The 26146-nt window shown below is 34.1% G+C and overlaps 1 protein-coding gene across 1 annotated transcript in view; it reads left to right on the top strand.

Moving 5' to 3' along the window:
* FBN2 (fibrillin 2) overlaps nucleotides 1-26146 on the top strand; it is a 249568-nt gene that overhangs the window by 152352 nt on the left and 71070 nt on the right. The window contains exons 16-23 of the mRNA XM_011358347.2: nucleotides 5831-5983; nucleotides 7886-7939; nucleotides 9498-9623; nucleotides 12112-12237; nucleotides 16772-16891; nucleotides 21728-21865; nucleotides 22453-22503; nucleotides 22998-23123. Coding sequence (XP_011356649.1) covers nucleotides 5831-5983; nucleotides 7886-7939; nucleotides 9498-9623; nucleotides 12112-12237; nucleotides 16772-16891; nucleotides 21728-21865; nucleotides 22453-22503; nucleotides 22998-23123 — 894 coding nt within the window. The remainder of the gene's footprint in view (nucleotides 1-5830; nucleotides 5984-7885; nucleotides 7940-9497; nucleotides 9624-12111; nucleotides 12238-16771; nucleotides 16892-21727; nucleotides 21866-22452; nucleotides 22504-22997; nucleotides 23124-26146) is intronic.

Genomic DNA, 26146 nt, shown 5'->3' with positions numbered 1-26146 from the left:
TGCGCAATATAGTGGTTATTTATATAATTTACAAAGTGGTCACCCTGATAAATCTAGTACCCATCTGACACCATACATAGTTATTACAATATTATTGACTCTATTCCCTCTGCTGTACTTTACATCCTCATGACTATATTGTAACTACCAAGTTGCACTTCTTAATCCCTTCCCTTTTTTCACCATCCCCACTCCCAGCCTGCTCCCATCTGGCAACCATCAAAATGTTCTCTGTATCTATGAGTTTGTTTCTGTTCTGTTTGTTCATTTATTTTATTTTTTAGATTGCACATATGAGTGAAATCATATGGTATTTGTCTTTGTCCGACTTACTTCACTCAGCTTAATACTCTCTAGGTCCATCCATGTTGTCGCAGATGGTAAGAGTTCATTCTTTGTTAATGGCCAAGTAATAATTTCATTGTATATATTACCATATCTTCTTTATCCAGTTGTCTGTTGATGGGCACATCGGTTGCTTCCATATCTTGGCTATCGTAAATAATGCTGCAATGAACATAGGGGTGCATATATCTTTATAAATTACTGTATTTATTTGGATAAATACCCAGAAGTGGAATTACTTGTTTCTTCTTTGTCTCTCACTATATAGCCTTTGTTTTAAAGTCTGTTTTGCCTGGTGTAAGTATTGCTACCCTAGATTTTTGTTGGTTTGTTTCTATTTTCATGAAATATCTTTTTCTGTCCCTTTACTTTTAGTCAGTGAGTGCCTTTCGATCTGAAGTGAGTCTTTTGTAGGCAGTATGTAAGGATTTTGTTTTCTTATCCACTCAGTCACCCTCTATCTTTTGATTAGAGCATTTAATCCATTTACCTTTAAAGTAATTGTTGATAGATATGTAGTTATCGCCATTTTATTATTCATATTTTTTATCTTTTTTTTCTCCTTAAAGTAGTCCCTTTAACATTTCTTGTAATACTGGTTTGGTGGTGATGAACTTCTTTTGTTTTTCTTGTCTGGGAGAATTGTACACTTTTAAATAGGTGATTTCTATGGTATGCGAATCATATCTCGATAAAGCAGTTCTTCAAAAATGGACAGAGAGCCCAGCTAGCTCCCTTCAAAAGGCCGTGGGGAGAGACAAGTCAAAAATGTTGGAGAAGGAAAAAAAAAAGTCCTTAAACCAGCATTCTCGATAATGTTAAATGACTGAGTTTCACAATACAGTAGATTTAGATTTTGTAATTAATAGCAAATAAGACAGCAAACAGAAATTATAGTTATGTATTTAAGCATACTCTTGTTTTTACCCAAACAAAATTTAAAACTTACATTTAACTTATATATTGGAACTTGGACTTATATCAAAAACTAGAAAGGTTTTCATCTAGTTATTCTCGATCTCTGTGCAGCTAACTATAGAAACAAGAGAAGAACATGAGAGAAAATTGTATTTTATTCTAAGCCATTCAAAATTCCTCTTGGATACTTTTGTCATATGGATTCCATGAAAATTAACCAGTTACTAGTCACCCGCTTTAAAGAAACAGGCAAAACAAAAATGTCATTGGCATTTCTGAACCCAACCACTATGTTCTAATGATAACAATAGCAGAGCGAGTTAGTTTTAAAAATATACTTAATGTATTTTTATCTCTAAAGTACATTCGTGAGATGTTTAGGGTGCATTGGCCATTGCGCACCCTCTATTTTTCAAGTTTTTCACTAAAAAGCCAATATACTTATTGGTTTAAATGTATATTTGAAAGAAATGAAATTCTTTCTAAGGTATAGTTGATAATACTTTACTTTTACCTGAGAGAATCAAAACATTTGGATCTTGAAGCAGGAAAAAAAGGAAAAGCACAGCAGATGGAAATAATCTGTCCACTTAAGTTCATCCATTCTATCCAATCTAGGATTTATTTCAGCTTACACGATTGTCAGCACTTTGTTCAGGATATTTCAAATATAGCAACTAGAAGAATGTAGCTCCTTCCTGCTTAGCAAGCTAAAATATCTTTAGTTGCTGTAATACACTTAGTTGCTTTTTTCCTTTACCTAAATGATTCTGTTGAAATCTACGGTATGTACAAAACCAGATTTGGAGGAAAAATTAGTTTTATTTTAAGTAATCATCATATGGGTAGTTGTTAGGAATGCAGTATTCAAACACAAAAATTCATTCTCTTCTTCACATACAGAAAAGGCATCAGAAATTTTTGGGAAAGCCCTCTCCACTGTTTTCTGATTGTGGTCACTTAAACTTTTAATGCAAACACCATTTGTTATGTGCAAAAAAATATATATTACTGTTCCCATATCCTGCTAGGTATGCTTTCCTCGTGTCTTCTGCCTTTGGTGATGCTTTTGAGATCCACTGATGGTTGAAGTAGAAACAAATCAGTATGATGAATTATTATTAGAGTTAGCACTTTAATGTTAGATTTCTTTTTCTTTTATTTGTTCGTTTGTTTGTTTTTATTTCCCTGGATACTGAGATGTGGGTTTTTATTTCCAGAAATTTAAACTACTACTGTAACTAGTATGTTGAAGAAGTATGACTCACAGGCAGGGTATAAACAAAAGGCAACCCTATTTTAGTCTCTCCCACCCTTTTAAAATTTATCTTTAAATTTATTTAATGGGAGCAGTTGATCCAATACGTAAGGAAGAAAACTCAGGTCACCCCATAACTTTACTACTTTTAGGTAACCAAAGAATTATATGACAACTTTATGTAATGAAAATAATCTGATTTAGAAATTAGAATCTCTAATGCCATATAATAATTAATATTCCGAACTTGATTTTTACTTACAACTTTCCTTCCAAGCTCAGGCCTTCATGAGCAAGAAGTTTTCTGACCCCACCGCGGTCAATGAGCAGGAGAGAGGAGAAGGCAGAAGCACTGATACTGTCCTAGAATGGCCTCAAGATTTCTGGGCTTCGCAGATGTTTAAAGCCAAGTTTTTCCTTGTGGGTGACTTCATGGGTCTTACAGAAACATTCAGTTGCCCTTTCTGAGATGCAGACACTGTATTTCTCTCCTGGTGGCCGTTCTTCACCCAACATTTGATCTTTTAACAGTACACTTCAGATAGGCTGTCCTGATGGTGTCTCATCATCCCTCCACATGGTCATTTTAGAACCTCTCTTAATTTGGCCCGTGTCTAATGCATAGGACGTGCCCATTTTTTGCCACCTCCCAACTTTGCTCCTGTCATAGGAATAGCAGCCACTCACCTTTGCCTGGTAAGCGTCCCAGGCAGAAGTGGGTACAAAGCTCTTCAAAGGCTTCAGAGGTGAGGAGAGAAGCACCTCCAACTTATAACCTACCTCTTGCTTGAAAAATAAAAATATTTTTTGAACAATTTCTCTTTATTGCCACTCTCTTAAACTATTTATATCCTTGATATTGGGAAGGGTTTAAGGACTAGGTAACTAATTTTCCATATCTACTCCCCTAGGATGGAGTCTCCAAATTCACTTTGTTATTTGATACTTAGCACCGTGGGATTTCAGCTAAAAATTTGTTTACATCCTGTTAGATTAGTTTAAGAATATGTCAGCATCTTTATGAACACTGTTCGACATATTTGTCAGCTAAAAGGTTAATTTTCTTTTTTTATTCTAGTTCTGCTACTTGTTAGCTGTGTGGCCTTCGGCATGATATAGTACCTGTCTGTGCCTCCTTTTCTCATCAGTTGTTTTGAGGGTTAAGTAAGTTAATATGAGATATATCTGTGTAAAGCTTTGAATAATGTCAGACACAGAGTCAATGCCCAGTAAGTTAGCTTACAGTTATTGTTTCATTAAATTAGAACAGTGGTATAACGTCTAATGCATAGTCTTGGAGTTGCTGCTTTAAGCAATACAGTTGATACGAAAGAAAAGAATAAACTAAAATTAGCATTTTGCATCCATACGTACTTTACCAATGGTGTATAGACTATGATAAGTACCTGAGAAAATCTCTTAAAAACTCCAGTTTTTAAGAAAGAAAAGGCATGGAGACATTTGATAACATATGGAAAAGATACAGCTTAGCATGTAGGTTCAGTACCCTGCCAAAGCATTCATGTGGTCACGTTCCAAGTGTGCTACTGGTAAAGGCACCTCTTATCTTGTCCACCGGTGAACTGTGGCTTAGTTACATTTGAAGAGTATATGAACTAGGGTTTCAGTCTGGGGAAAGGGTCGATTATTCTCATTAAAGAAAGAAGAGAGAAATATGGTTGCCACCATTTTTTGAGCATTTTCCTTGTATCCTAAGCACTGTGCTTAATGCTTAACAAACATATTCTACTTATCATATAAACCCTTCTTATATCATAGTTGTGAAAAATGGTAATTTAAGTAAGGTCATCCTGCAGGGATCAGAGCCCAGGAGAACTCATGTCCCTAAAACCCACACATAAGTCATGGACCTTTTGGTGTTGTTAACCTATAACACAAATCAGTATGCGACCTGTCACACTCAAGTGAGTACCATAGGCTTGTTGTAGACTTGCTTCTAGAAGTTGTGTGTGGCTTATGTTATTGACATGAAAGCAGAAATAACTTTGACCATTCTGTGATGCCTTCTGACATAATGGGTAACATCTGAAGAACTCAAAAAAATCATGTTGAAAATCATGAACTGTGTTGTGTTTGTGCAAATTTGTCTTTGTATCAAGTCCTATATTGTATATAACTCAGAGTTAACTGTCAAACTCAGTCATAGCAAGAGCAGAAAGGGGCAACACATCCCCTGCATGGGGTTGGTGTAGTAAATCTCACAACCTTGTTCCATTTGGGCATACAGACATCTCATTGCTTTAATGCAGCCATAAATCTCATTGTTTTACTGAGAAGCACTGCCTGATCATGAGAAGTCATTGGGTGACTCACTTTGCATAACAAGCAGATAAAATTATTTCCAAAAAATTGTGATTAATTATAGATATTTATAATAACAGTTAACTGTGATGGAATTACCATGTCATTGTACTGCTTACAAGCTGTACTGCTTCTCTGAGCTTTATGATCTGAGTTTTTTTTATGGTTTATCGTTTACTGTCTCATAAAGTTGTAGCATATTTTATGAGAATTTAGAGTGAGAAAACTAAGCAGGATATTCTTCTTTGAGATGTAACATAACACAGTAGAAAGAGGAAGGGCTTTGGCAGTCACACAGATCTGAGCCAGCTCAGGCAGTGGATTGTCTAGGATTTGGAGTAGTTGTATAATCCCTCTGAACCTCATCTTCCTCATCTGTGATGTGTGGATAATGATCACTGTCCTATGGAGTTGACCTGAATGCTCAATGAGATGATGTCTGTAAAGCAAAATTAGCATGATGCCAAGGACACATAGTGGTAGCTATTATTTGTAAAAACTGGATTTGTTGAGAGTCTGAGATTAAAACATAGTCACAGCAGTAAATGGAGGTTGCAAAGGATTTTTGTGTCATCTCAAGGTACTTCACTGTAATTCATCGTTCATGAGAACTTCTAAAATAGAAATGATAATAAGTGTCATTTTGAGTAGAGCATAGCTAGTGATTAGAGCTCAAAGTGTTGTTTATAACTGTGGGAGTGTACCTGGTTCAACAAAAGGCCTGTGAGGGTAAGTGGGATAATGGCTGTTTTTGTAGGATATAAAACTTCTTAAAGAACAAGAAAATGAGTTGTTAGTATGGATTCATCCTTCCCCTCACTCAGCAAACATTTGTTGGTTTTCTAACACTGTTAGATGCTAAAGATACAAAGAAAAAGAAAAGAGGCAGATGGCCTCTAGAAGCTTCCAATCTTAGGTTGAAAGAAGCCTTCAGTTTTGATCTCTGTCTCTGTCACAACTTCAAAATTGTTCTTCTTTATCCTTTAGATACTCACATGCGCAGTACATGCTATGGTGGAATCAAGAAGGGAGTGTGTGTCCGTCCTTTCCCGGGTGCAGTGACCAAGTCTGAATGCTGCTGTGCCAACCCAGACTATGGTTTTGGAGAGCCCTGCCAGCCATGTCCCGCTAAAAATTCAGGTAGTCACATTGGCCAGTTTCACACCTGATAAAGAATCTAGAAATGTAACATTAGATATTTGGCCAAAGAGTACAATGACTCTGAAGTATTTTGTCATTATTTTTTATTAAACAAAAGAAATCCAAACCTGCGTTGGTGTGTGAGACATATAATGAGATTTAGTTTGTATTTACCTATGATCTCTAGACAAAGAGAATAAATGGAGAATAGAAAAATTTATTTGCTGATTCAATTATGATCAAACAGATTTCTTACATGAATATATTAGTTTCAGTGCCCTTGATCTATGACATTATTGTGAAGACAAATAGCATAAAATTTATTTATAGCTTTCAAGATTATAATAAATTCACGAGAACTTGGTTTTATTTATTTTTATCTTAACAGAATGGTCTTAGGCCACAGTCTTGTTTGCTATTCCAGACTCTAGGTTGATAAGGTTAACTCTGTTTATTCATACTTTTACTAGACCTGTATTGAATATATAAACTTGTATTGAGTGTATGTAGGTATAATACAGATTTTATAAACAAAATCTCTTTTTCCTTAAAGTAGGGTATAGTTGAGAATATAGGTAGGTGAACATTACAATTTAGTATGATTAGCCCCTTTATAGGCACATAAAAAAAGAACTGGAAGAGCATACAGGAGAAAATAGTTGCTTTGGGAATCTGGGAAGGACTTCACAGAGAGGGGCGTGTTTAGTTTGGTCTTGAAATAAGTAAGAACTTCCCATGTGGAAGATGGAAGGAAAGCATTCCAGCAAAAGAAATGGCTAATTTCGTTCCATTAAAAATTCTAAACGGGTTGTTGAAACCTTGGTAAAATGATGAAAGTTCATCTAGAAGAATTACTGAATATGACACTTTAAAAAAAGAGTCAATGAAGGAAATCTTATCCTAAAATATATTAAATTGAATTATGCATATTATGAAAGAGGTACAAAAATTGATAACAAGACTAGATTTAAAAGGTCAGTGAACTAAGTAAATTAATCTAAAAGCAGATGGGAATAGAAATAAATGATCTTGAAAAAAATGAGAACTTCCCACATGGAAGGTGGAAGGAAAGCGTTCCAGCAGGAAATGGCTTGTCATTACATTAAAAATCCTAAATGGATTGTTCAGACTTTTGCAAAACAACAAGAGTTCATCTAGAAATAAATAGGATAAAGATAGCATTTACATCTGTGAGGAAAAATTGAACTAAGTAATGAATATTATTGATAAATATCAGAAAAATATAAAGTGAGCTCCAAACAAACCTTATAAAAATAATTTTCTTACAGAATACATAAAATTTTGGTTATTTTGTGATGATAAAGGACTTTCAAAGCAAACATTAACAACTAAAACACACATATAAATTGGAAAACCATTTTCTTAATGTGTAACAAATTTACATTGATAAGAGAAGTTGAAATTTTTATAGAAAAAAATACACTGTACACAAACAAGATTTTACAAAGGAGAAATGCAAATAGTAGATTACCAGATGAAAAGATACTCAATCTTCTAAAATTAAAAGAAAATTAAAGTAAGATGTCATCTGTTCTTATTACATTAGTAAAGTATGATTTGTTCCTTTGTTGGGGAGAATGTACAAAAATGGATACTCTCATATACTTATGGTAGAAGGGTAACCTGGAACATTTAGGGAGCAGAAGACTATTTTTGGAATTCTTAAAGTAATTATGTGCTAGAAAATGTTCTTTTTATTTTGAAAATTAATGTAGTTCTTATTAATGATAATTTTGGAGTTGTGTAAGTGACTGGTTCTTTTTATTTTGAAAATTAATGTAGTTCTTATTAATGATAGTTTTGGAGTTGTGTAAGTGACTGGTTGTGTAAAACAGATACCGTTTAGAGTTTTTAATTTCTTTATTTGTTTTCATCATATAGCTGAATTCCATGGTCTGTGTAGTAGTGGAGTAGGTATCACGGTGGATGGAAGAGGTAATTCTATTCTATTCTACATCTTATAAAATTATATAATTGTATAGCTTTTTAATTCTGTTGTAACATGAATATGATTATATTTAATAATAAAAATATAGCAGTTTAAAATAACAAGATAAACTATCTCTTAGAACAATGCTTATAAGGTAGATGATTATAAAGTAGTATGCAGATGCACCTTTAACGTAGTGGATAAATATGCATCTGTTAAATATGCATTGTTAAAAATGTCAATAATAAACTACACTCATGATTTTATGGATGCCATTGCTTAAGAAGAGAATAGAGTTGATATTTAGGTTAGAAAAAAGTCTGTCGATTTAAAGAAAAAATAAATAAATAATGGTGCTGACATGGTTAAAAGAATCTTTCAGAGGTATTTGGTAAGGATCAAGTTTGGGATATACTGCCCCAAAAATAAATTGTTAGGAACATTTATGGCTAGGAATACTAAATTGTTTTCATCCAGTGGTAGAAATGAAATTGATTAAAGTTTTATTTTACATTTAGTAATATGATTAATAAAATTCCAAAATGGAACCTTAAATATTGAGTACATATGTGTTCATAATTTTAAAGTTACTTTATATGTTAATATAAAGAAAATAAAACTGTAGGGTACTGTTAATCTTCACTTTGCATATATATTCTACTTTCATGTTCGAAAAGACTTTAGACAAATTATAGATTAGTTGACAGTAATGTTGCATCTTTGCAATGAATATTGGAAACCCAAGTAAAGAAAATTTTACAAGATGTGTCTCCCAAAAACAAAATGACAGGCTGACATTTCTGGAGTATTTAAGGTCTTCTAAATTATAGAAAATGATAATTAGCATCAAAATTTGAGCATTGTGACCAAAATTTGATTTTATGCCTATTCTGTATTTCATTACCTCTCAATATGGCCTCCCAAGCAGAGCCAGCTACCTATTGAAACTGGTTGCTCACACAAGCACATCATTCCTCAAGTCCCCCTGCACATGGGTGACAGGGAGTCATGTTCATGGCTTATTGTAAAAAATCATGTTCTCAGGCATCCACATTTAAACTGTCCTCTCCATTAATTTCATCTTATCAACAGAAACATTTATTAAGTATCATATTACTTAGTTGAAGATAAAATATGATAATAAAATAGAAATATTCTGTGCCTTTTGGGACCATAAAATTATATAGACTACCCTAGTAAATCTTTGTCTTTTAATCTGATGGTTATAATACCTATCAAGATGAATTTTCCTTTAGATTTTGAGCCAACAGCCTATAAATTTCTTTATTAATTTTATCACAAATACAGGCACATTATGTAGTTTAATTCTTTGAATATCTGCCAGTTACCTTCATTTTTTATTTGATCTACCACTGAAGTGTCCTACATCTCTCAGTTTTATTCTTAGTCATTATTTTTGTTTCCTTCCCCTTTCTGAAAGGTAGGCAAATTGTGGGTTTACAGAGTCAAACACTTCATATGTTGAATGATCTTCATTAGACCTGCATGTATCAACAAACAATAAAATGTCTGTGAGCATTAAACTCTCAACATTTGATGCAGATATCAATGAATGTGCATTGGATCCCGATATATGTGCCAATGGAATTTGTGAAAACTTACGTGGTAGTTACCGTTGCAATTGCAACAGTGGCTATGAACCAGATGCCTCTGGAAGAAACTGTATTGGTAAGTTATTTCTTATATATATATAGAGGAGCCTTCCACATAATTTAATCCCATGAATTATAGGAGAAATCAAAATATAAATAGATGACTAAAACTAGAGATCTTACAGTTTTTCTTGTTTCCTTCTTAGTACACAAAGATACAAAAATTTTGGAATCAGGCAAATTCTGTTACATAGTTCCAAGCTTCTTAGTGGCACAACTTAGTATTTAAAATTTTCTTTTATGAAATGGGCACATACTAAATTATTAGCTTGGTATTTTTCTGCATGTATCTTAATTCTATAATTTTTCACTGAGAAACAGACTTCAAAAATTAATAGGACAGTATGAGTAATAGTAAGTTAAGAAAATAAAGTACTACAGGTTGACAAAACTTTGACTTAGGAAGAAACAACCAGTTGCTACAACGTATCTCAACATGATAATTGAGATGGGTAATTTATAAGCGAATGCTTGAAAATACTCAAGTATGTAGTTCATATATTCAAGAATTTGTGAAGAATCTATATTTTCCCATAGAACATTTGAGTCCATCTTTATAAAACAAATGTTATTCGATCCATCGTAATACTTAATAATTTTTACATCTAATCACTGCAATTTTCACATTTATACCACATTCAAGTCTTGATTATGATTAGAAAGAAATACATTTTTCTGTACTTGTGGTGCTGGTTTTTATTATTGAATATGTTCATTTGATCTTAAGTTGAAGACATATATACAGATGGATATATAAAACTATATTAAATATCATGTATTAATAATAGTTTTTGATACCTACAGAGAAGGGTACCAGCCAGAGATTATTGAACATTTACAAAGTATGCGAACCATCTAACTTTTATTCACCAAAAGCAAAGTTGCTTCCAGCATAGCTTCCGAGTACAGTTAAGTACGTGAACACGCTATTGAAAATAGGGAGATTCAGTGACCATTCGCACACTGAACACAGTTCATGGCACTGCTTAACTCTTTACATTAGGTATATGCATAATTTTGATAAAAATTAAACCTAGGTTTTAAAAATAAAAATGAAGCCAAATTTAAGTTTTAGTTTGTTAGAGCTGCTGTAACAAAGTACCAAAAATTGGGTTGCCTAAAACAACAAAAATTTATTGTCTCTTAGTTTGAGAAACCAAAAGTCCAAAGTCAAGGTGTCCACAGAGCCATGCTCTCTCTCATGGCTCTAGGGGAGAATCCTTCCTTTTCTTTTCTGGCTTCTGGTGTTTGCCAGAACTCCTTGGCATTCCTGGGCTTGTAGATGCATCACTCTGGTCACATATTCCTCTTTCCTGTGTGTCTTCACATCATCTTCCTTCTGTGTGTGTCTCTATGTCTGAATCTCTTCTTTTTATATGGACACCTGTCTTATTGGCTTGCAACCTCCCTAATGACCTCATGTTAAGTAGATTACCTCTACAACAATCCTGTTACCAAAAAAGGTCACATTCTGAGGTATTTGGATGGTAGGACTTCAACATATCTTTTTTTTGAAGGACACATTTCAACCCATAGCATGGACTAATGGGTAAATAAATTGTGATGCAGTCACTTGATAAAACATGCAATCATAGGGAAAATTATGGTTATGCTTAAAATGTAATGCTGATTTTTAAAAATTAAGATTCAAAATTGGAGCAGAAATATTATATCCAAAGGAAAAATGAGCAGCTAAAACACAAAAAAATTAATATTATGAGTAGTGATAGAACTATAGGAAATGTTTTTTAATCTCTGTTTTCCATATTTTTACAGTATTAGTATATTGTTTGGTTGGGGACAATTGTTATTTGCAAGACTAAAAATATAACTTTAAGTGAAAGGAACTCTCCCCCGCAAACCGCAATTTTTGTTTCTTTCTGTCATTAATGACACTTGAAAAAATGAGAGTGTGGGTATGAAGACAAAACTCAATGTGAGCTTCTAAACTTGAGCTTTTACTAATTTTGAAGTTGTTCTAGACTACCAAAGGAATATATAAAATACATCATTAATTTCCCATTAATAATTGTGTCTGAGGTAAAAACATAGTGAGAAAAGATTAGTAAATATCTTTTGTTTAACTGCCACTTAATGCATTCTTCATTAGAATTTTAATCAGGAAAAAGTTTTTTAAATGTTATTTCTATTATATAAGCAATCATATTAGGCAGATGAGTTTAATTTTCTAATATATTTCATCAGTGTTTTAAAAATATATTTAATACACTACCACTACAGGACAATAAGTAAATGAAGAACAAAGTAGTCGTATGCCTTTTCCAAACTACAGCATACCTACCTCCCAGGGATTTCAAAACACCAGCATAAAATGCTTTCATTTGAATAAAACCGAACATATTTGCTTGGGATTAAAGAATGTGCTGTGGCTACAAAGAGACTATGTCAAAGAGAGGGATGAGAAAGAAAAATAAAATTTCATTGGTTACTTTGCTCTATGTCTCAATATGCGTATCTCCTTGTCTTCTAATGGATACTCCCAGACATCGATGAGTGCTTGGTGAACAGGCTGCTCTGTGACAATGGCCTGTGCCGAAACACACCTGGAAGTTACAGTTGTACGTGCCCACCTGGGTATGTGTTCAGGACTGAAACAGAGACGTGTGAAGGTAAGAACTGTCTTCCTTGTCTTAGATGTGAATACGTAAGCACCTAGATTCGCATAAACATCAGATAAATTGATGAAGCAATGTAGTAAAAAGAGTGTTGTTTAAATATTTTTTTAGCTTTATAATCTCTTTCAGCTAACCTGCCAGTTTTAGAAATAGCGTGCGCCTAACCCAGTTTACAAATACCGTCAGTTTTGTTCCATTCGGATAAAATATCAACAAACATTTGGAACAAACATTTTGACATTTAAAAACAAAAGTGAAAAAAGAGCGAAAGGAGCCAGTTTGTTTTACTTGCTGAAATAAAATGTCAGATTTCCGTTTACTTTGTTTTCCCTTTTTAAAAACCACTAGGACACATTAACCTAGGGGAACCTGAATTATAATGGCAAATTCTGTTCTTACGCATTTTATTTGTGAAGTAATTGATATAACCTCAGAGGATGATCCAGAATATTTGGGGCCTGACTAAAATTTGCCACCTTAATAAATTTATATTCTAAGAAAATCGTCTTTTTCATTTGAAAATTTAAAAGTTATTGTTTGATCTTGTAGATCATAAATCAGTTTTAAAAGCTGCTTCTTTTTTTAAAACCACATTTTTGTGCAGTGGAAGTTGCATGAATGAGTTAAATGGTTAGAGAAGGCCTCATTTTTAGTGAGATACCAGCTAAGCAATGAGTGCATTTAATTATGTTTTGGTTTCTTGATCAAAGTACTGTGTACTTCAGAATATTCTGTTGTATGACTCCTCGTCATTGTTCCTTTTTAGGTCTAACTGGGCTTGCAGAAGTGTCCCATGACATTATCAAATGCAATAACTACTTCCGAATAGTAACTTTAAAAAGAGATTTTGAATAGCCCTTTTCTCATCTGCTGAAGTATTTGTTTCTTAGTCACTCCACAGCCAAGAAAACTGCAATAGTAATATTATGCAAAAAGATGTTAACATTCTCTCTTCATCTTATTGTTTAACTTCAAAGCATTCTTGTGAACAGTAACAAGTTAGGACTGGAACAAGATGCCAGAACACAAATGATTCAGCTGAAGTCAATGAAATGCAATTACAAACTGCACTTCTAAGTTTGGATTGAATTGGAGGGACCACTGGAAAACAGTAATTAGCCTAAAGAAAGAAAGAAAAAGAAAACATCAGCACAAAATGCAGTTTTTGTAATTTTAATTCTGATAACTGTTTCCCTTCCTGTCTACCGCATTTTACAGGAGCTCCCCAAAGAAGAGGTTCATTCCATTCCCAGTTAAAGTACTTGAAGGTTCATCTTCATCTCTAAACAGGGGGTTCATCTGAGCTCTCTGAGAGTTTTGAATATTCTTCTGTAAGATATAGAAACTCTCTTTTCAAACTAGCTCAGGCCTCTCAAATGTATTCACCTAGAAGCTTCATTTTCTAGCACCCACTCCCACCCAGCCCAACGCCTATTATCCTGCAGAATTGCTCTGAGAAACATACTCTGTAGAAAAGTATTGTACCCATATTTCCTCCATGAGTATTTTGGTGGGTGGAAGAGATTTCAAGAGTTTATTAATAATTTCTTTTCTTTATTCCCAACTTTCTACATTACCTTCCCACTGTCTTTTATTATTTTATCATTTCATCTATTGTCTATTGGAGGATAAGCTTCTGTTAAATGTTAAGAAACTTTGAAAGCAAGAACAGTGTAGGATATCTCCTTGATTTAACTGGGAAGCTGATGATTATTAGGACTGGTTTCCCTGTCCACAGCGACAATACCCTTTGGTGCTATTGTGAGAGAGACACATAATGGAGAACTAAATAGATGGTGGTCAAAGTCTGGTTTGTGTATCAAATTGTCAGCGTTATTTATAGCATATTCCCTCCATTTTAACAAGTAAGACGGAGTTGAAGGGTACTAAGAGCTGATATAACCAAAGAATAAATAAAAGGCAGGGACTCTCCTGCTTATGTGAACAGTCGAAGAGTAGGAGCAAATGGTATTTAATAGTATAATGTTGGATGATTACATAATATTAGGCCACGTTAACCCAGCAACAGCGAGCGTTAGAAATGGTGCTCTTCACTTATTTTGTCCAAAGGGCAATTGTTCCTGATAAATATGAGCCTTTTCTTTAATATGAAATATATTTTATATCTTTCATTCAAAAAAAAAAAAGAAGTTCATGTTGTATAAATGAAAGAAATGATAGAAGAATACTTTGATTCTAGCCTTATGACACTGGTGGAAATATAAATGATTTATCATGAGAAAACTAACCACATAACTTTTATTTCTACATTTTATTCCCCCTGTTATTTGCATTTGATTAAATGTTTTGGAAAAAAAATAAAGACCTGAAGGCCACGAATCTCTTCTTCCCTTGGGTCTCCTCCTTATTTCCACCATCGAATTCACACAGTAAATTTGTCTGCCTGAAGCAGTTCTTTTCCTTCTATTCTTTCTAAACTAATTTCCGAAGACTAGACAGAGAATTATTAGAAGATTCACTGCAGACTCTAACTTTCTCTATATATATTTGCTGTATTCACTAATTTTGCTTGCCGTTCACGTTTCAACAGGCTATTTTAAATATTTAATAAATAGCAGTAATAATAAAGTTCCTCTGATATTTCAGACTGAAGTTACAAAAAATTTATTTTACTTTTTTTGTTTGAGCTCTGAGAGCCTGTGAATGTTAAAATTTTTACAGCAAGCACTGTGGTTTAGATTGTGTTTCCAGTGACATAACTAGTTAAAATATAAACCAGATGTGCTTTGAAGTTTATTTCCAGGAATGTACAGTGAACTGTTTCAATTCCTGGTTCCATGACATTTATAACATAAAAACATTGTATTTAAGGAAAAATTAAACAGTTGATATTTGTAGCTGTCATTGCATGTGTTTATAGTTTTTGAATTATTAACTATTTAATTTAAAATTGGGATTTTGGAAATAGATGATATTGACATTTTTCTGTTTGGAGAGCTGCTTACAAATGAAATTAATAAGTGAATTATCTATAGTCTGTCCTCAGGTTAGTTATCTGGTTCCTGATTATCTGATTTCTTTTTTACATTGTTTTTACTGAAAGAATGTCAGTACTCTTGAATAAATTTTTTCATTCCAAATCTGAGCTATATTTATAAAACCTGCTCATGTATTTTTCTTTATAAGAGTTTTTTCTTGCTACAAATAACCTGAAAGAAAAATGTATTTATATTTCCTCAAACAATTTCTACTTCAAGAATTAAATTAATATCTGGGTACTTCTTTAGTAGTTTTGAAATAGCAAAGAAGGGACACACTTGTTTTTCACATTGATTTTTAACTTTGCATTTCAAATTCACTAACTTAAAAATCAACAGCGAGCCCTGACTTTTCAGGACCAGTTTAGTTTATATTTGACTTGAGACATTCAAGAGCAAGCATATAGTTACAATCTTATTTATTTGCATGTTTTCCTCCATATAATAATTTATATTTAATTCAAAGAAGCGTTTAGAAAAATAAAAGTATTCTTATGAACTTAGAAACCCCAGTGTTCAACAACAACAAAAAAATGAAGAGGTATGTTCATCTGTTTTAGATAATTAACCAAGTATAAAAAGAAATCTCTGTACCCCTTCTTTAAATTGAGTGGTAGAATTTATACTGAAAGGCGATCTTTGATATTGTTTGTAGTACTTTAGCTGAAACTTGTATTTATTTTTAATTAACTCATGTTGAACTGCTTAACTTTATTGGCTTGACAATTCTGTTCATCACCACTTGAGAATGTAGGCATTCATACTCTAATTCTGTTTACTTCTGACTAACAAGAATTGTTTAGATTGTAGTATAGGATTTGATTTAGGACTCAAAACAAATTAATGATAGTAAAGGTCTACTTGAAACAATTAAAAGTTTCTTCACTTTTTTATTTTACCCAACTCAGTTGTGCTTTTAAAAAACGTTCCACACCAAACATGTAAATGTGAATGGGCTGAAGAGAGAGGAAGGTGGGTAAGGGCTGGAGGAGAATGCTATACCTAGTATTGATGTTTCATTCCTTGTTTTCTGATTCGTATCCAGGAGTTTGGAATTAAAGCTAGCTTGGTGATATTTTGCCTCTGATATACGCTTTTTTAATTCTTCCAAAACATCACAGAGCCAAAAAAGACAGAAATAGTCAACTTTTGTTTGTGCACAGCATGTTGCATCTAGCGACGTGTTGCTTTCCGTGGAATCAGAATTCAGATTCCCCAAAGGACAATTACATCTTATTATGGGAGAAAATCAATCCAATTTATGTAAAGTTGTGGTAGGATAGTCACATCCTAAACCTTTTCCAAATAGGCTGATTCCTGTAGTCCTACTGCGTCCCCAGCTGTGTATATGTGTATCCACCCTGTAAAATGCATGTCTCCATTCCCCATTCACTTTATGCCTCATACATCCATATTAAAGTTATAAGAGCCAAGTTTACCAGACATTCTGGCATAGCATGGCTTGCTGGAATAATATTTTCCAGAAACACATGGCGGTTCTAACAGAATCTTTTCCTTCTGGATTGTAGATATAAATGAATGTGAAAGCAACCCATGTGTCAATGGGGCCTGCAGGAACAACCTTGGATCTTTCAACTGTGAATGTTCTCCTGGCAGCAAACTCAGCTCAACAGGACTGATCTGTATTGGTAAGATGCATACGCGATGCCGATGTTTCAGTTTCACTCAGATAAGCAGAGACCTCAGGCTTTACTGTGGATAAAAACAGAACATCATTACAGAAAGCTAATAATTAGAAGTTACTGTAGTTGTTTTCTCTCCTTATCAGCATAGCAGTAAATTAAAACATGATACCATAACCTAAACAGGCTGTTAAATTTTGTTAGATTCTAGGAAGTTCCTTTTATATAAGTAGATATATTATGCCATAAATTATAAGCGTTTCCATACCGCACAGATATTTATATTCATTACTCTGAGAATGCCTTAGGCATCAATACAGTCAAATCCTGGCTGCATACTTTTTTATAAACAATCTTCAATGGTAAACAAAAATGTGATAGCATTTGGACTCAGTTAACAGGACAAGAACTTGAAGATTTTAAGCTTTAAACAAATAAAAAGAATTTGTTTTCTCATTTCTTCCATCAGTCATAAATTTATGGGTTTCGAGGAAGAGAAGATGAAAAGATAACTGTTTCCTTGCTTTCGGAAATCTCTAAGGGAGCAAGGTTCCAAACTTTCAAACTAACATCTTTTAATATAGCGAAACATTTAAAGTCGATTCTAGATAATGACAATAGGATGTGTCTAAAATAAGATCATCTGATCTATTACTGTAAGGAACATTTCAGCACGTGTAAGGAAAAAAATCTATCCTGGTAATTTTTTTTCCTGCTTTTAGTGTCTGTGGCTCCATTGGTTAGACATAGCAGAGTTTTATATCATTAGCTAGTAACCACCTTTAAAGTGAATTAAATATATATTTCCAAATAAAAAGATATTTCAGTTTTACATAGTGCCAAATATATTGATTGTTTTTGTTTCTAGTCAGTATGAATTTTCAATTTAATATTTGCCAAAGAATAGTATTTTCAATATTATGTCTGGAGTGAACAATATTTAGCTGATAATATCATATGCTAAAGTACCTGTTTGTTACATGACATGACCAAGTTCAGAGTTATCAACGAAAACCTTTGCTTTGGAGATGCCAGCTCTTCATCTCCCCGTGAGGCACAGCTGATGAATTTTGAGTCTTGCTCAGCTCTCCATATTAGGAAATAGCCATCTGCCTGGGGCATTGCTTTTTTTCTTATAGAATTCCGGATTGGGGGTTGGTGGGGGGAAAGGCATGTTTGTTGGATCTGGTGAGGGAAAAGTATTTTTGCTAAGCCACAATTTCCAACTGAGATAGAGTCATTTTATGATGCAAAGGAAATGAACTCAGCATTAGTCAATATCTCAGAAAACGAAATCTGTATGCCACTTGGGCATCAAAGATATCTTAGTTTTTGCTTCATCATAAACACTTCTATTATTTTGGCCTTTTACCCTCATTTATTAATGAAAAAAGAACAAAGGCTTTTTATTCCCAAGTCATTATGTTGGGCAACTAAACACCACCATATTTTTCTCAGCCAATGTGCTAAGTGTTTTTATTTGTTATAATCAAATATGTATATTCCAGCCAAGAGCTGCTCAGGAGGATAGTTACTTAATATTTTAAAAATTAAGACAGCATTTTACCTGCTTTTTTTTTCATTTAAAACAGAATTCTAGTTTTAAAGAGGAAATAAACAGTAAAATATATAGAGAGAGAAATTATGAAATTTTTAAAATAGAAATGTTGAGTGGCTCTAATTGGTGATTAGCCTGCAAACTACTCTTTCACAGGGTCTACACCTCTAAACTTAGAACGGAATAAGAATTTCCTGATGTGATTTCAAGTTTAAAATTAAGTTAGAACCACGTGAATTAGATGCTTAGGAATATTTAGGAATTTAGAATCTATTCTGAAAACCTGCAAAATATAAATTAATCTTAAACTGGTTGGTAAACTGCTTGAAAGACTATAGCATTCTGATTGAAAATGATTCAATATGTTAGGACAGTACATTTGATTAATCTTTCCTGCATCGCGCTGCTCACGTCTGGCGGCTCTACGTAATCCAGATGAATTTCCCTCATCTGCGGTGTGGGTCTGCATTCTGTCCTCAAGTTAGGTGGACGTGACAGGGGCAGTGACCTCTCTGTTGTCAGATCCAATGGTCTATTCTCCTTCCTCATCTTAGCCCATTTCAGCAGTGTTTGGCACGGTTCGTCACTCACCCCTTCTTTTTCATTTTTGGCCTCCTCTTCTCCTTTCACTTTGGCCCATTTGCTCAGTTTGCTTTGTTTAGTCTCACACATCCTTCCTGCTCTCCAACCTGAAGTGTACCACAGATCAGTGTTTGAACCTCTGCTTCTCTGTCTACACTCATGCTTAGGTGGCTTCTACACTGACTCTCAAATTTACCTCTCCACCCTCAACCTCGCTACTCGTTTCAGACTTTTGTTTCCAGCTGTCTGCACAGTGGCCCCATTTGGAGACGTTGCTAATAGACATTTCAAACCTAATGTGTCTAAAACCAAATTCCTATCTTTCAGCTTGAACTGGTGTCTCCTAGAATCATTTCTGTCTTGACAAATGACAACTCCATTCTTTTAGTCGTCAGCCCCAAAACTTTGCAGTCATCTTTGATGCTTTTCTCTCGAACTCCACATTGAATCCATCAGCAAATCCTGTTGATTGTACTTGAAGTTTTTCCATATTTCAACTACTTCTTACCACCACCACCACCACCACCACCAGCAACCCCCAATCTAAGCCACCATTATTTCTCTTTTTAATTATTCCTGTAACCTCTAATCTGCTTACCCTGCTTTATTTTTTCAGAGATCTTAAGTAACCCTTGAGTACATAACTACATGTATATTGTGTGTGTAAATGTGTATACACACAAATGAGAGAAGGAGAGAGAGAGAGAGAGAGAGAGAGAGAGAGAGAGAGAGGTTGATATGTGTGTCTGTCAGTGGATTTTGTCTTTTAATTGTTGATACAATACCAGCCTAAAGAAGCATGGTGTTATAGAGTGAGGGCTCCTAAATCAGAATATGCAGTTTCTACTCAATGTTGACCCTGAACTAGCTGGGTGACCCTGGGCAAATTAGTTGTCCTCTGTGTGCCTCAGTGTTCTTATCTGAAAATTGTACACATCATACAGGGTTGTTTTAGCAAGTAAATAACTATTACATGGAAAGCCTTTAATAGTGCTTGTTGCTACCTTAGTAAATACTAGCAAGTACTGTTCCAATATATCTTACTTAAAATGAGTATAGCCAAAGTCATAAATCAGTAATCAATCCGAGTCCTTAAAACACACAGTAGTCTGGACTATTTAAATACGCAGTAGCCTTACACCAGCATCTCTGTTTCCTCTTTGCTTTGGAATTTACAGGTTTAAGACCATAAAAAGCCTGTAATTTGAGGCCTACTACAAGTGCCAATGAGCAGGTCTTTTTCATTTGCACACGGGTTTTACCCAAACTGAATTTCAAAACATTAAAAAGCAAAGTGACTGTCCATCTCTTCTCTGCATCTTTGCTCCATAACTTTTTGTATCTAGTGAAGAACAGAGTTGTTTGTTTCGTTTTAACCTCTGTCTCAGAGGGCTTGGGTTGTAGGTAACTTCCTCTTACCCACTGCTGTGTTCCGTAGGGAATCAGAAATTACAGCTTCTGTCTTCATGAGCCTGCCAGTTTTATCATAATTCTCTTTCTGTGTTTCTGATTATGTTTTGTTTTTATTGTTGAATTTATCAGTAAAACTTTATGTACCCACATTATTAATTGATTTTTTTAAATAAATACTGTAGGAATATGCCTTTTTCCTTCATTGTTTTCCAAGTCTGTGTGCCACAATATGCTATTAAGATTTTGTTAAATGGTGTTTTACACATCACCTGCTTTGGAACCATCAGAGGAGCTTGTCAAATGTAGATTGCTGGGTTTTACACCTGGAGATTTGTGAAACTGCATTTTAACAATAATAGCATTGACGGTGTTAAACACACTGGACTGTGAGTCTCAGTTCTGCAAAGAAAACTTTACAAATGATTTGTTTTACCCAATTAGTATTTGCCATGTCAACTTTGACTTGATTTCTTGTCCGTGCTTCAAAATCAATTATTTAACAGTCATTTAAGGAGGGACTTCAATTTGATCAGGAGACGTAGTCTCCAAAAGTTACGAGCAGTTATCACTAGGTGGTTGGATTCCAGATGACTTTTATATATTTTTTTGCTATTTCTTCAATTCTTTACCATAAACATGTGCCACTTTTGAACCAGAGATAAAACTATCTATATGTATGCAAAAGAAAATGCCTGAAAGAAAATGCATCAAATGTTAGCCCCAGTATGTCTTAGTGGTGGTTTTATAGGTGATATGTATTTTGTCCTTTATCTTCTAGATTTCTTTTTTTTTAAATTATTCATCAAATAAGTATCTTCAGTTGGAGAAATACTGGCTTCTCTCTAATAGACCATAAATTGTGTGTGATTTATTTGGTGGGGTACTCAGAGAGATTATTTGAGCAATTTTATTTGATAAAATCTTAAAGCAGTTATCATAGAGGATAAATCTTATGAGTACTCTTTACTCAACTAATGATCTTATTACGGTAATGCACTGTGTTTGCAAGTACCCAAATACCTACATAAAATCTTGGGCAACGAGGCCGCTCCTAGAATACTAGTAGACATAATTGTATTAATTACCATATCATGTGAAATACATATAATACAATATTTGATTTACATGTATGTAACGTACTATATTTAAGTGCATGTACATGTAAATGTGTTCAAGGGATACACTATTAAAATTTTTTAAAGAATCTTTTTGGTTTTTTTAATACTATAAAAAATACTGTCGGTGTGTATAAGAAATGAAAGCTCCCTATTCTTTCCTTTCCTTTTCAGACAGCCTGAAAGGGACATGTTGGCTCAATATCCAGGACAGCCGCTGTGAGGTGAACATTAATGGGGCCACTTTGAAATCGGAATGCTGTGCGACCCTCGGCGCGGCCTGGGGGAGCCCCTGTGAGCGCTGTGAGCTAGGTAGGAGCCTGGCCAGGGGGCCTCTGGGCTTCTCATTGGAAAGCTTCTCCCTCAGCTAGGCACCTTTCTCACTATGTATTTCCATAGTGAGGAAGACTATAAGATCATTATCCTCCCTAAAATGTTGTCTTTTCTGGGGAAACTTATTCTTTTCTTGAAATATGTGCTTTGTTTATCCTTTTACTGTAAGCAAACCTTCTCAATATTTTAGACAAGGAAGGGGATCAGTCAGAATTTAACTGCTGGTAAACTATCAAAATTCTCCAGTGTCCTTATTTGCATGGGTCCCAGTAGCATATCTTTCTTTCCTTTAAATCTTTTATTTGTGCATTTGAATTCAGTTGGCAATGTGAAAGCAAAAAGGAACTGTAGGAAGAATTATGAGAATTTCAATATATGGGTCAGCATTGATGTAGTTACCACAACATGTTATGTGCTACACTGAATTCAACAGGGGGTATCCAGAGACCTTGGCTTGTGGTTTTTATTTAGTTCAATTTAGATTCTATCATACTGTTTTTTTTTGAGCTTAGACAGTTCTATTTTCTTTTATAATGAAGTAAAAATGTGTTCTGTTGTTCTCACAGATACAGCTTGCCCAAGAGGCTTTGCCAGAATTAAAGGTGTTTCTTGTGAAGGTGAGTATATTCTTGGATGATATTTTAAATCTTTAGAGCTGTATGCAAAATTAGCATGCACTCTCAATATCAAAACAAAATTATATTTATCATTTTCAAAAGCCTTGAAATTTAATTAAGTAATTAAAAAATACTTAATGTAATCAACAAATGCTTTAGAACAATACTCTTAGGAAACAACTTAGAGTTTCCCCTTTTCTCCTCTTTATACTGTTGCATAAATTTTCATGAGGCCACCACTAGCCTTTAAGGCACAGAACGGCTGGCAGAGGAGCGTGTCTGGGCTGCATTTTATGGACGGGCAAGGCTGTGGTAATTTTCACAGCTGGTACCTGAGAAAACCAGTGGCTGGCTGTGTTGTGGAATATTTCTGCTTAACTCAGTAATAATTCACATCGTACTGAAGATTGAATATGCTACACCGGAAGTACAACTACACCTGCTTTTTCTATTTGTAACATCTTTACCTATCTGCTTGCTTCATTTCCCTACAGACGTTAATGAGTGTGAGGTGTTTCCTGGCGTTTGTCCAAATGGACGCTGTGTCAATAGCAAAGGATCTTTTCACTGTGAGTGTCCTGACGGCCTTACATTGGATGGAACTGGCCGTGTGTGCTTGGGTAAGATTCACATCCTTTCATTTTTTTATGCATGAAACCAGCCATGAATTTTTCTTATTCTTTGGGCAATGACTAGTTCAAAACCATTAGGTCTGTAGCTAGAAACTCTTTAAAGATATTTTGAGGGGAAAATCACTAATGGATATTTTTAAAGTGAATGTGTTTAATTGAAATGGTTTTTATATAATATGGAATGTTGATACTGCTCAAAAATTTACCTCAGAAATAACAGTTTCTTGAATCAGACAGTTTTGGCAGGTTCATTCTTTCACACCGAGTCAGAGAAGTGAGAGAATTATGTATATTTTGAACATGGGAGAAAAACTGAAGACCAGTGTTCGAAGTTAACCTTTAGCAACCCGCTGCAGCTGTGTTCTTAGACAACAGTGGGGAAAGTCATGGTCAAAGTTACATTGTTTCTCTTTGAAAACATTGACCATCCATCTCTGTCCTTCCTTGACCACCTTTAGAGTTTAAATTTTCTTAATGCATTATTTTCTAAAGATCTAAAATGAAGCTCTTTCAACATTGTTTTATAGAAATGTGTAGTGGATCTTATTCTTTATCGGTGTCGTGCTTGGCTAAACTGGAGTTTCAGGATTGAAAAAAAACCTTGTATTAATTCTATATTGTATCTAAACAATCTTTTACTTACTTAAGGGACTTTTCCCCAATATACTATCGGAACAGTATTTAAACTAACATAATATAGGTTTGCATTTTAAATCTAAGCTTGTAGACAAAACATGAGCATGGTAATGTTATATTCCAAGATATTTAGGTATTTGTATATATCAATGATTCTTAACGTTAGGACTAAGAAAAAATATTTGCAGTATCATACACTTTAGTTAGTATAATTAACACAGATTTCATTTTAAATTAATTTTTGATAGCATATTTAAATTTGGATATAAAGTGTGACTGTAAAATCATATAGAATAGTTTAGAAATTATACTATCCAAAGTTATTCTAATGAAAAATCTTTTTCAGATTTTTATTGTTAAATTATCTACAAAATTAGAACAAAGTAAAATATCTTTTGAAGATGACAGAGTATCAGTATGCTCAGGTGACTAATGAAATCAAGTTGCCTTCAGTAACCAAAGAATACTATATATAAAGCTATATTATTGGTTATAAATTATCACTAAGCAAAATTAATTCCAAGTAACATCACTGAAAATCAAACCTTTTGTAATACTCTAAAAAGATATGTTGAATTTTTCATTGCAATTTGGTTAAATGTTTTTGTTGCTACTTGAATTATGCTATATTCATTGTGGCTGAGGATGTGAGAAACTTTTAAGAAGAAATTGGCCGATGGAAATGTAAAATTTTCTGAGAACAAGAGTAGAGGTCAATTGCTTTGATAGAATTGATCTAAATCAGTGGTCCCAGACCCCAGTGCTTTCAGGGACCAGGCAGGTAACATAAATGAGTGGGGTGGTGATAAGGAGCAGCGGGGCCTGCAGCAAATTATAGAGTGCATATACCATCCAGAGACCTTCAGATTCATATTTTAATTTCTGTGCGAGCCAATCAAAACATTCGCAGGCCATTATATGGCCAGTGTGCTGACAGTGTTTTGATACTTGCTGTAAATATCGATATGGATCTCAATAGTGAAAACACAGGGTTACCCTGCCAGGGTAACCTTTTTACATACTTAATTCGCATGATTTTTTTTTTGACTAACCCTAGAATAGCTTCTTGAGCAAATTACCTCAATTACTTCAGAAATAATTGGCTCAATCTAGAGTTCTCAGGCTATCTATACTTAAATAAAACTGTCATATCTTGTTAAGATCCTTTCTTCCCTGGTGACAGTGTAGGGTGAGGTTGGCTGTGACTGAGACCAGCCCCTGAGTGCCTTGCGTAATGAGACTCACTGAATTGCTGTCACACCTCGCAATGGCAGAGAATGTGGCTTTTTGATTAGTGTTAATGCAGACACAGAAGGCAAAATCAACTACTGTGAATACCTATATTCAATCTATCAAATCAGTGAAAATTTCCCGTTATTTTTCTTTAAAAATAGGACTTCTTAATTACAGTACTTGGAAATATGTGTAACTCTAGACTAAAGAAAGTTGCTAAAGTTGCTGTTACTTTTGGTTGAGAACTAAAAAGAATCAGTATTGACTATAACTAAAATAAAAAGCATATTTATTTGTTTATGTTTACATTTTATTAGAAATTTCTTTCCCTCTGTTAAACAGTTTTTAGGTTTAGGAAATTATTTAATATCTTGAAATACTCTTATCAAGTAAAACATGGTATTTACTTTTTCTGAACTCATTTTCTATATTTGCACTTTAACAGCCAAGTATTTGACTGTAATTTGACCAACAACTCTCTTGACTAATGGGTAAATGTGTTATTTATAGATTGTGCTAATTTACTGTATTTTGTGACTGTTGGCTGACCTTTTAAGGTTCTAGCTTAGCATGTTGAAACATTATTACGCTTCAAGATTAAAGGGAAAAAGTAGCGTTTAAATAAATAATTTGGCCCCTTATTAGGGCAGATTTACATAACCCAGGCCAAAAAAACATAATGTAAAAAATAAATTTGGCAGAGAAAAAAACTTTAAGTGCAATAATATTTTTTTCCTTTGTAAAGCTTTAATAATAGTTGTACCAAATCGGAAAATAGATTACGGTTGATCGTTTACTGTTTATGACTAAGACCTGACAGGGCTGCTCATAAGCCACTTTAAGCAACTCCGTGAACAAGAATAACCTGTCGCTAAAATTATTTATTCTTTTTGAAGTGAGCAATACAAAAAAAAAGGATCATACGTGATGATATGAAGGAGTCTTGTCACAGGGGAACATTTTCTTCCCGAAGGTGTCTTGTGAGAATTAAGTAATGCTGATTTCTTTAGGTGACAGTCCATTACGGAGTCCGCTCCAGGCACACCTCCAGGGCCTGACGTGCCGGGCGCCAAGCAGATGTTCGGCATATAAATAAATGTTCAGCGGGTGCTACAACTTAATCTCAAACTGCGATTTCACCC

This window comes from Pteropus vampyrus, unplaced genomic scaffold, assembly GCF_000151845.1.
Source record: "Pteropus vampyrus isolate Shadow unplaced genomic scaffold, Pvam_2.0 Scaffold39, whole genome shotgun sequence".
NCBI lineage: Eukaryota > Metazoa > Chordata > Mammalia > Chiroptera > Pteropodidae > Pteropus > Pteropus vampyrus.
The sequence above is the reverse complement of the archived record's forward strand: the minus strand, read 5'-3'. Positions and strand labels throughout refer to the sequence as shown.